This window comes from Manacus vitellinus, unplaced genomic scaffold, assembly GCF_001715985.3.
Source record: "Manacus vitellinus isolate BGI_N305 unplaced genomic scaffold, ASM171598v3 scaffold_0_pilon, whole genome shotgun sequence".
Taxonomy (NCBI): Eukaryota; Metazoa; Chordata; class Aves; order Passeriformes; family Pipridae; genus Manacus; species Manacus vitellinus.
The window spans coordinates 22277540-22288802 of record NW_021938789.1 but is presented as its reverse complement, the minus strand read 5'-3'; the positions used below and the strand labels follow the sequence as shown (position 1 = coordinate 22288802).

Sequence of the window (11263 nt, the reverse complement as noted above, 5' to 3'; positions counted from 1 at the left end):
TGCAAGTGATCTATGGAATTATATTGATGATAAAGGAGTTTTACAATCCCCAATAAGCTTTAAGGTTAACAATGTTTCACTGGCTGGAAAAAAAGATGAGATTCTCTATTCCCTTAATAAAAGAAACATGAATAAGTTGTATGTTTTGAAGAAATATCTTGACTTTAATTCAAACGAAATATAATGGCATCATTTTTTTTAGCTATTAAGAACACAGATGCACTCTGGTTCTCATTCAGAAGAAGATTTAATTGCAACTGGGATTAGGATTCACTTGAAAATTCAACTGCTTTCAATGTAGACTTAAAGAAACTCTACTAAGAAAAACAAGTCAGCCTCACAATCTTCCCAGCTTCTCTCTCTGAGTTTATTTTCACACCACAGTTGTGTTAAAACATGATGTTTAGGTTGTAATTATGTTGAAAGTAACTAATCATTCAGAATGGGATGATCTTCATGGTCCCTTCCAACTCAAACCATTCTGTGATTCAGTGTAGGAGCAGACTAAAGTTTTTAATATTGTATTGACTGGTCATGGCTTGAATTGACCTCACCATTATAACTCCTGCTTCTGCAATTTTGGATGAGCAGCAAAACTTCAGAAGGTAGCTGGGAAAGTGATGGCCTCAGAGGTGTAAGCCAAATTGAGAAGACCTTTTCTTGATCACTCATTTTTGCACTGCTGTTTGCTGTGCCTCCAGTTGAACTGGCACCATTATTTGTGAACTGAGGATCTAGTTACCTGACCCCTGCTCAGAACTAATGTGAGGCCTGCCACAAAATTGCATTTTATAATGTATTGTACTAGATTAGGCTATTTGTTTGAAGTTTTTCCTGCAAGTGCCTTACACCACACAGCTGACAGCTCCCACTCCAACAGGCAGGGCATGAGCAGCCCACAGCTGAGGGCAGGGCAGGGAGTGTGGTGGCCACCTTTGGTCACACCAAACCACCTGAGAGTGCCACCCTTTGACATTTTATTCCTTTCTTCTGGAATTGTTTCAAATGGGATGTGTTTTCTCAGCAGCAACCCATGAAGGATGGGCCAAGTGGACAGGGCTGCCCTACTGCCACTGTCCTGCCACCACAGGGTCAGGCCAGCAGCCTCCGTGAGGGGCAGCAGTGCCGGGGCTAGCCATGCAGGTGGGCACAGAGCATCACCCCAGCACTGAGCTGGCCAGGGGAGGCAGCGGCTGAGGGCAATGAGGGAGTTGGGGCAGTGATGTCAAGGAAACGGGAGATTTCAAGTGGGTGGTAGGGGGCATTACTGGGCCCTGAAGCACCACATCATGCTGCTGGGACAACCAGAGAGCGGTCTGGAGCAAAGACAACTGCTGGGAAGGGAAGGCTCCCTCAGCATGGCCAAGCCTGCCACAAGGCTCTGCAGAGCCCTGCAGGGCAGGGAGAGCTGGGGCTGCTGCTCTGGTCCTGCATAACCTTCCCAGCCCCTATGGGGTCCTGAGAAATGACAGGTGGGAGAGAAGCTTCTGTGGGTTTCCTTGTGCCGAGACATCAGGAAACTACGTTTCTAACCGTTAAGAATTAACTACCATTGCTGCCCTGTAAGAATAATAAAATGCTACAATTTGTTAGCTGAACAGTTGTAGGTGTTCATATTTTAAAAACATAATTGAGAATTTGTTTCATGTCATTAGCCAGAAAAAAAGAACTGCAAATTAAATTTATTAGAAGTGTTATTTACATGTAAGGATTGATGTTATCCAGGGTGTGGTTCACCAGCTGGTGGTGATTAACATCATCACTGGCAGCAGTCAGACGTGTTATGAAAAGGGTTTTCTCTTGGGCTTGTGTCCTGCTGGTAAAGTAATGCTGTTTCAGTGATGTAGCTTCATACTCTGAAACCAATTTATGTTGGATCATTTTTGCTACTGCTTGGCTCCTTTACACTCTTACCATCAAATATCTTGAGAAGCTTTTGACACATATTTTCATTTATTTCATCAACATTTTAAATATTGATTTGATTCAAATTGTTAAAAAAATTGTTAAAGGTTTGCTAGTTTCTGACCTTCTCTTCCTTGAAGCAGGAGTTCAGATTTATCAGATACTGGTTTCTGTTACATTTACTGTGATCTAGGATTCTTGATCAATTTTTTTTCTTTTTTATTTTGTAGATGTAACAGCATCTAGAAAATGTCCAATATAGAACTGGTTGCACAAACGTATTGAATGTTGCAAGCATTAAATAGGTATAGTATAAAATGCACCATTGAAGTAAAATACTATGGAAAGATTCTATGTTGGACCTAGATATACAGAAAAACACAAGACGTCAAAATATTAAAAATATTTCCTGGCAAAAAGTGGTCAGAGCTTATCTTCTGGGTTACCTACATTCCAATTCCATTTCATTAGTCCTTTTTGCTGTGTGGTTTTGAAGTTATTTGTCCAGTTATGATGATGATTTTTATTATGTTTTTTAATACCTTGTTCTTCATAATCCTGCTATGGGAAAGGATTTGCATTCTATGAAGTGGGCAAATCTGATTCTGGCTTAAATCAGGCAATCATACACTAAACACTAATTTAGAGGCCAAAGTGCCTGTCTATCACTTGTGTTTCTTCTGTAGTTACCTTGGAGGAGTATTCCTAGTTATGTGGATTTTTTTGATAGCTTGGCTGTACCTAAGTCAAAATTCTGCTTTGGTGAAGGATTGAAAACTTGCAGTAAGACTGAGTGTAAGACACTTTTGTGTAAGTAAACCCTGAGGAGTAACACTATAGCAAAATCTTCGTTTGGGTTTTTCCTACTACAGACCCATTAGTGACCATCTAACTCATTTATGGAGCTTCTCCTTTAATTTTTTCCCAATGGATTGTATCAATTCCTTTTCAATCAAAGAAAGAGAAAACATTATTTTTAATTCTTATATTTTTATATGTGGATAAAGTCAGTTTGTGAGTATATTTGAAATATCATTTGGAGATGAAATAACCACCTTCTTAGAGGTAGAAAGTTACAGAAAATAATTTTCCACCTATTGTAACTATTTACAGTGGAGCAGTTCAACATCAGGATATCGGAGATTTGCAGAAGGAATAAATTATTCAGATGTGAAATCTCTTCTTTATCTTAGCAATAAGGCTCTAGAAGTTTGCAAGGCCAGAGTGCTGCATTAGTAGTGCATGTTGGTAGCAGTACCCCTGCCTGCAGTCTGCTAAGCCAATGCAATAGGAGTGTTGGAGGAACTGTCGTGAGCTGCTGCCACTTCCTTTCCACTTCAAATCCTGCCAAGCCTTACTTCCTTCCTCATGCCAGAGAAACTGGCAGAGATCAGAGTCTTCTTGCAAACCCACTGTTTTTAACTTCCTTGTGAGCGATAGCATGACTCTATTTACTCTCTTTGTGAATTCCACAAGTATTTTTTCATCTAAATTGCAAAGCAATTTTTTTACCTTTGTGAAAATCCTTGAGGCATGTGTAGTATTTGATCTTCATTAGAATTGGTTGCATTATACTCATGCTAAATTCTGTACAAGAGCCTTGTTGAATAAAAATGAAGCAGCTGTCAGTTGAAAAGGCCAGTGCAGTACTCATGGGCACGGTAATAATCCAATGAAAATCCTGGATGTTTCCTCAGGTAAAATTTTTGTAATGTACTTTTTGTTCAATTCATGCTGCATTATTATGGAATTATGTATATCACCAAATATTTATGTTATTCAAATTTATATAGTTATTTATTTATGGAGGCTTTTCAAATAAGTGATTATTTCAGGGCCAAAAATACCATACTTTTTGATTAGCAATCTGTTTTAAAATCTGCTTTACTACTTCCAATTCATATTTGAGGCCTCCCAAGTGTTGCTATTCTACCATTCCAACAGCAGCTTCGTTAAAATAAAGAGTCTTGTAATGTGATAATTTCAGTAGAAATGCAGTCTTATGAAAAGCATGCAGTTCCTTTATCTTAACTGTTGAATTAAAATTACCACAGAAGTCCAGTGTTATAAACATGGTGTATTATGTTAACACATTAATATTAATAATTGATTTAAAATAAAACGGTCTTCTGATTCTAGGTATGCTTTTACACATTTATTCACAGTGTCAATACCTTATTCTTAGTAGTTCTTGCTGTTTTCAGTTCTTAAGTGAAAAATGACAAATAAAAATTCATGATAGAGAATGGTCCATGAAGGTGTTGCAGCCTTAAAGTAATGGATCCCTTTTGTTCCACCTTCAGTACATCCAAAGCAAAAATGACTGGTTTTAATTTTTAAAAAGGCACACAAGAATCATTTGCTGATTTAATTTTGCTTTGTACTACTAAAACAGGGTCCAAATAAAGATACTGAATGGAATGACATATTGAAAGATTTTGGAATTCTTCCTCCAAAAGAAAAACTGAAAGATGAAATTGAAGAAATGGTTTTACACTCACAGAAAGAAGCACAGGGCAAGTAAAATTAAATATACACGCCAGTAGTATGATAAATTTTGAAAAGTGGGAATATTTTCAATAATAATTTTTATAACTTGAATATTGTACAATAATTATGTTTTAATTTTTATTATTTTCCCTTTTTTTTAAAGGATTCTGAATTAAACACACAAGACAGTTAGTGACAGTTTACACAGAATAAAAAAGCTAACTCCATCAAAACATTTCCTCTGTTTAGATTCTACCTGTACTTACTGCTTTTGAGTTTTTGAAATGATCAAAATAGTTCTAGTGCTAACACTCTGTATCTAGTGCTGTATTCTCACAGGAAGATAATAATTCACAGTTATGTGGAAGTTGTAAACTTAGTTCTAGTGCTAACACTCTGTATCTAGTGCTGTATTCTCACAGGAAGATAATAATTCACAGTTATGTGGAAGTTGTAAACTTAAACTATCTTGTATTATTGCTAGAGTATAATAACATTGTTTAACTTTTCTTTTTTTTTTTTTTGAAAAGCCACTTTGCAGTGGCTTTCAGTTAGTAAAATTAAGAGCTGCTTTTAGTTCAACAGATTTCAGTAAGGTATTTTCCTTTTCTACCTTGCAAGTATTTTTATAGATGAAGACTGCCATCTACTGTTTTTACATTTCAGTTTTCATGAATTATTTTAAAATTGGTAAATATTAGTATATATACTGTAATTCCTCCCTAAACTAATCTCATTTTCAAGATCATACAAACAATTAGTACCTGCTTTAATATTTTATGGCTTTTTCTCAAATGATAAATGCTTGTGCAACTTATTACTCAAGTTTCCAAAATCTGATACTGATTAATTAAGAAAATGTATTTTAATGTCATATTATTGAATAAAGATTGGCATAGAAAACTTTCTAAGGTGTGAAATTGTGATAGAAGACCTTAAGCTAAAGGGTTGTTCAATTTTTAAAGTAATTGAGATGCACTGGATATTATTTTAAAATGCACTTTAAATGTTCCAAATATGCTTATTTTTAGTTTTAGTTTTTAATTAGGCAACAAGACTTGCAAGAATGGAAATGTCTTCAGAGGAGGCAAAAGTATGGGGAACTAAGAGAAAGCAGTAGAAAGCAGTATGTAAATGAAGTTACAAATGCTCCAGAGGATGTTTGGGTTATAATTCATCTTTATTGGTCAAGGTAATTACATTCTTGCATAAAATGTTGAATACTTCAATACTAAGAATTGAACTGGTAATTAAAAAACAGTACCAGGAAAAATTAAATACAAGAGTCTTATGAAATAGCATTTGGTTGGAGGCAATGGAATTAGAGAGCATCTGACCTTGATTTGCTAATTCACTTAGTGTGAATTAATCACTTCACTTTTGTTCAATTATATGAAAAAAATATTTTGCTGTGTACACTTACCACCATGTATGTAACCTCACTGAATCTCTGAATTTCACTGAGAAAGCGGTGTCCACTCTTTGTAGATTCTTTTCCTAGCAGGAGTACTTTAACAGGACTTTTCTTTCCCCTTTATTTCCCCTTTGACTCCAACAAATCGAAAACCCTTCAGGAAAAGTTTCAGTTATGAAAACTGAGGAAAGCTAGAGGACTTGTTAGTTTATCATCTTCCCAGTGAATTCTGTAGAGACAGCAGAAGTTGTGATAGGATCCAGCAGAAATGTCAAAGGACTTCCATGATCAGTTCCATATATGTTAGCAACTCAATTAGATGTTTTTGAAAAGCACTGAGAATTACTATGGAACATTCAATAATTTTTTAGGCTCAGGCCAAATTTCATTAAAATTACAGCAATTTAAATTTACAGATCTGAAAAAAGAAAATAGCAGCCTTTCTTGATTTTCATTGGATTTGTATAATGGAAAACCAATTCTGCAATTTACTATTGCATAAATGCGAGTCTGTGAGGAAACTGGTAACTCCTTGGGAATGAATATGAGTATCCCCAAAGTCTCTCATGGCTTGTAACAAAACTGCGTCGCCTGCCTTTGGCCCCCAGGGTCCATAGGCCACATTGGCTGCAACAAAGATCCTAATTGCTAAAAGGTTAATGGGCTGAAGGGGAACAAGAAAAAGGGGGGTTTCTGTGTCTGGGTTTTTGGTGGAGTTTTTGGTTTTGTTTTTTTTTGGTTGGTTTCTTTTTTTTTTTTTTTTTTTAACTGAGGTTTATATAGTGATTGTATTGCAAATAGTAGCTATGGAAGTAATGAACAGGTTTTTGGTGATAATATGACTATACAAAGGTTTCCTTGATGTTACTTAGATTTTACTAGAGTAAAGAATTAATGAAATGTTAAACTGAAAGCTAGTCTAAATAAATTAAAGTAAAATGTATGTTACAGGTTCAAAAATCTCATTTAAACTCTACAATAAATGAACAGAATGAGCTTTAAAATCTCAGTGGGGAACAAAACTGAGGCACAGTGCTTGAAATGTCTGGTAGCTTTCATAGACTGTGCCTCCCATGTAATTTTACTTGCATAGCTCTTTGAATCACAACGATCTTAGAAGAAGCTAAATAAAATTTGTGGTGCAATTCTTATAGCAAATTGTTATAGGTTATAAATCTGAGAGAGGAATTTTTCTTTCCCTGCTTCCCTGTAAGAGAAACAGAGTTCGAATAGCGAAGGGGGAAGGGAATCAATTAGCCTTACAAAAGAAATGGCTGACCAGGATGCATTCCTGGCTAATGGCCCATTGAATGCTGGAGTGAGGGGGGGGGAAGGTTTTGGAGATTTGGGGAGCTGGCAGCCTGGACACAGATGGGAGGGCAGATTGCGGAGTTCGCTCTCGGGGATGGAGATGGGGATCTGCATGCGGGCATTTGGAGAGAAGGGCCGGAAGTTTTTCTTTCTGGCTTTTCGTCCTGGTGAGGCCGGACCACGGGACTCGGTCGGCTCGCACACTGCCTCGTGACTCCAGCCGGGACCTACTGGGTTGTCATCGGAGAGGTCTGTGCTTGCTGGGAGAGAAGGGAAGAGCCTTGGAACACCGTTATCTGGGAACAAGAAGAACTGCAGGCCCTGCACCTTCAGCGATCCAACAGTGGCCCCTGCAGGCCATGATTAGGACTGCGCTAAAGGACAGAGAAGTATTCATTCAGACTTTTTTTCTAGGACTACTGTCTAGTTTTTTTGTGTTCTGTTACTGTTTTTTGCCAACATACATATATCTTTTAATAAAGGGTTGTTATTTCTTCTGTTTTTTTCCACACTTCCTCGATTAAAGCCCCTTAATTTTGAATTTACAATTGCTGAGAGAGAGGAGTTTGGTCTATCTCATAACTCACCCTCTTTAGCAAACATTCCAGTCTCATCAGACTGAGACACAAATTAAAATAGAAAGAGACTACAGTATTCTTTAAAGAATTCTTTAGTTACTTTTCAAATCATTTATACCAGAAGTGTCATCATACTTTCTTCTTTTCTAGCATCCCAATGTGTTTACTGGTTAATGAACACCTCAACCTGCTAGCCTGGAAGTTTCCAGAAGTCAGGTTTCTCAAAGCCATTGTAAACTTCTGCATTCAGAATTACCATGATATATACAGTACTTGTATATAAACTAGTGAAATAAAAGGCAGGTTCATTGGAGTAGCTGAATGTAGAAGGTAAGAGAAGTACTTTTAAATAACTAACCATATGGAAAATTTTATGATGTTTGTGATCATTACATCTAAAGGCCACTGCTTAAAGAGTGAAAAGGTTTTTGATTGTTTTTGTAGGGGAAAAAAGTCTACAAAAAGCAAAGAACTAATTTATGTAATTCTGTGGTAAGAGTATTGCCTAAGCATGGGTATTCTGCAATGTCACAGTTAGATATTTTACCGAGATAAGGTTGGGTTGGCTCTATTTTTTATTGTTGTTGAGATGTGTCTTGCTCTTTATTTAAAGTCATTTTTCTCTTAAGTGAGAATTACCTGCAACTATGGGAATAAACTGTAACTTGTTTTTACAAGAGTTCAATTGAAAATTAGCAGAAGTCGGAGCAACAAAAACTAAGAACAAAACCCCCAAAAGGACATTATGAATATGATACTGCCAGTGTGAAGCACTTCTGCTCATGAAGACACCAATACAAAAACCAGTGATGTGATGAAACTGCTTGAGAGCCTTTTAATGCTTTAAACAGATCATCTGTTTGGCATAAGTTAGTTCACATACAGTTTTTTACTCCTGTGGTAAGCCTGAAACTATTAAAAACAGGGGAGGGGAAAAAGAAAAAACTTCTGGTTCGATTGTGTATTTTTTGGTTTTGATTTGTGGAAGAAAACTGTAAATGAAAGCCATACTTACCTTTAAATTCCTACAGATGGCTGTCATTGACATGGAGAGTCTGGATTCTCCATTTCATAAAAACTCTGCTTAAACGGAAAAGGGAGGGCATTAGCTGGTGGGCTCTAATCCATACTTTCCTCTTCCTTTTATCCAGTGTGGGTGCAAGATATTCCTTTAATTTTCAGTGACATTACTGTAGTAGAACTCTGCTCTGCAAAGTACCTTCTCAGTTCCCCCACTGAAAAGCGTGACCCAAAGACAATGATGCTTATAGACATATATATCAGGATTTGGCTGTGAATCCATTGACTAACACTTCCATTTGTCTGATAAGAGTTCAAGAATTTTCTCTAGGGTTGTAGATAATTCTCACACTATTTTAGAACACTGACAGTTGAATCAGTTTATCTTTCCTTACAAACATAACTGTATCTTTTACAAAGTAGTTTACAGTACCACTGTAGAGAAGCAAAACTACGTGAGCGAATGAAGAGGCCTTCCTCCTGATTCAGCATTTTTATTTCTTATGAGTAATGAATCAAATTGTATAGTATTAATGTTATTTTTCCAGTGACTCATCATACAAAAAAAAATCCCAGTGTGCTTATGAAGATTTAGTTATATGCAACTGACACGGTTTATAGCATTGAAATGCAGAAAGAAAAATGAAAAAGAATAGTTCCCTTAACACATGGCACACAGATACATAAGAAGAACAATAAAGTGAATTGATGACTGGTTTTTTTTCCATGCAGTGAGATATAGCTCTGCTATTGGTAGATACCTAGTGGCAGATACCACTTCTGGGAACTTTTATTTTGCAGATTCAAAGAGGCAACTAGTAGATAAATTTCAGAGACAATGGCTTATCTGCCATTATCTGCCCTTTAAACTACAGAGCTAGTTAGCAGTTTTAAATGTAAATAGGTCACCAGGGGCTTTAGATGTGATTCCACAGTCATTTCAAGTACCAATGTTGGCTGCTGCAAAAGGAGTACTGCCTCATCTTATCAGTGACCTCCCGGCCACTACTGTGGCTGCTGTGAGGTACAACTCACAGCAATTCACAAGTGCCAGTGCTGTCACACTGGAAGTAAGATATGGTAGGAAAGCGCCAAACCTCCCCTTTGGTGACCCTGACTTTGTAACTTCATCCAAGTAGTGACCATGTGATCGTGGTTACGGCCATCAGGTGTGACAAGGCAAGAGAAAAACCCAAGAGAATCTGCAGGTTAAAACCAGATGTTTCTGGTGCTGGGTCAGTTATACCATTTGGAAGTAAAGGCTCTAGGAATGAATGTGTCAACCTTGCTTTACAAGGATTATGTGGATTGTGACAGGCTTTCAAGTCAACATCCACTGATTTTAGTATTCTGGTGCGATGTGAAATTTAGTTTCAAAATCAGCCTCCTCAAATAGATCCTCTTTTGAATAGGCCAGTGAAGATCAAACACAAATGCTCTGACCAGGTGTTTGCTCTACAGTTCTGAGGTACATCACACACAAGATGGCAATGGCACTTCTGTAGGGAACACGGCTATAGTTAATGGAAGTGCACTTCTGGCTCAATCCAGTTCCATCACTCAATAATTCACAAAATATCTGCTGCTCTTAATTTGGCACTGTTTAAAAGCTACATTGGCTCTCTCATAACCCTTGTGAGTGAAACGAAACTATAATTACACACCAGAGCAAACTTACATTGATGAAAAGAGCAAAGTAATAGTATTTCAACAAGAATAGTTTCATAAAATCACTACAGCATCTCTAACCAGTCCTGTACCTTCAGCATCCTCTAACATATTTTCAAAAGAGAAGTAGCATTAAAAAAATTACCTTGCATAAGTCATAATTTTTGGCAGTAAATGCAAATGTCTGTCATCTCCACAGCTGTGCTGTCTGTTTTAATCTTGTCACAGAGTAATTTGCTACTGCAACACTGCAGTAGGAAAGTGTTATGTTCCTATACATGCCAGATGTGAAGCAAGACAGGATAGAATCTCTACTTTGTTTTTCTGAAGAATTACTACTGGTTACTAAAGATCTTTTGGCAAATTTGATAGATACAGCTTGATGCTATTTTTAGCTTCCTGGTTTCTTTGCCATATTCTAGTTCTGGTAATTATGCATTTTTGTTGGAAATATTCCTGCATTTTCTTCTAGATGTTCCATTCCTGCTACACCCTATTATCTCTGCTACATTTCATCATAGAAGCATTATCCTTTTAATGAGTAATGGTATTATTAGTTTTGTTAATATCACATTTTCCTTAACTGAAAACTAGAAATGGAGTATTATGAAATCACTAACAAAAATGAGTGTTGTTACTAATGCTTTTTAGAACTCTTCCAGCAGAAAAGCTGAGCTCATGGTTAGCTCTTTGGCAGCATTACTGCTAGAGGCTCCTGCCCTGCAAATACCTTTGCACAAGGCTGATTATTAGGTGAACCAAACGGGGAAACTGATCTACCTGGAAAGTAACCCAGAAAGGAAAATCCATGAGATTTTGCAGCCAAGTTCCTTATTTCATTCCGGACACAAACACGAATTAAGCTTCCAGAGATACA

At 37.0% G+C, this 11263-nt stretch overlaps 1 protein-coding gene across 1 annotated transcript; it reads left to right on the top strand.

Moving 5' to 3' along the window:
• The first annotated feature begins 3518 nt into the window (after positions 1-3518).
• PDCL2 (phosducin like 2) lies at positions 3519-8545 on the top strand. Its single transcript, XM_029962823.1, is given in 6 exon segments — positions 3519-3566; positions 4301-4425; positions 5444-5587; positions 7849-7967; positions 8332-8415; positions 8418-8545. Coding segments are annotated over 6 exon segments (648 nt in total).
• Positions 8546-11263: the final 2718 nt, after the last annotated feature.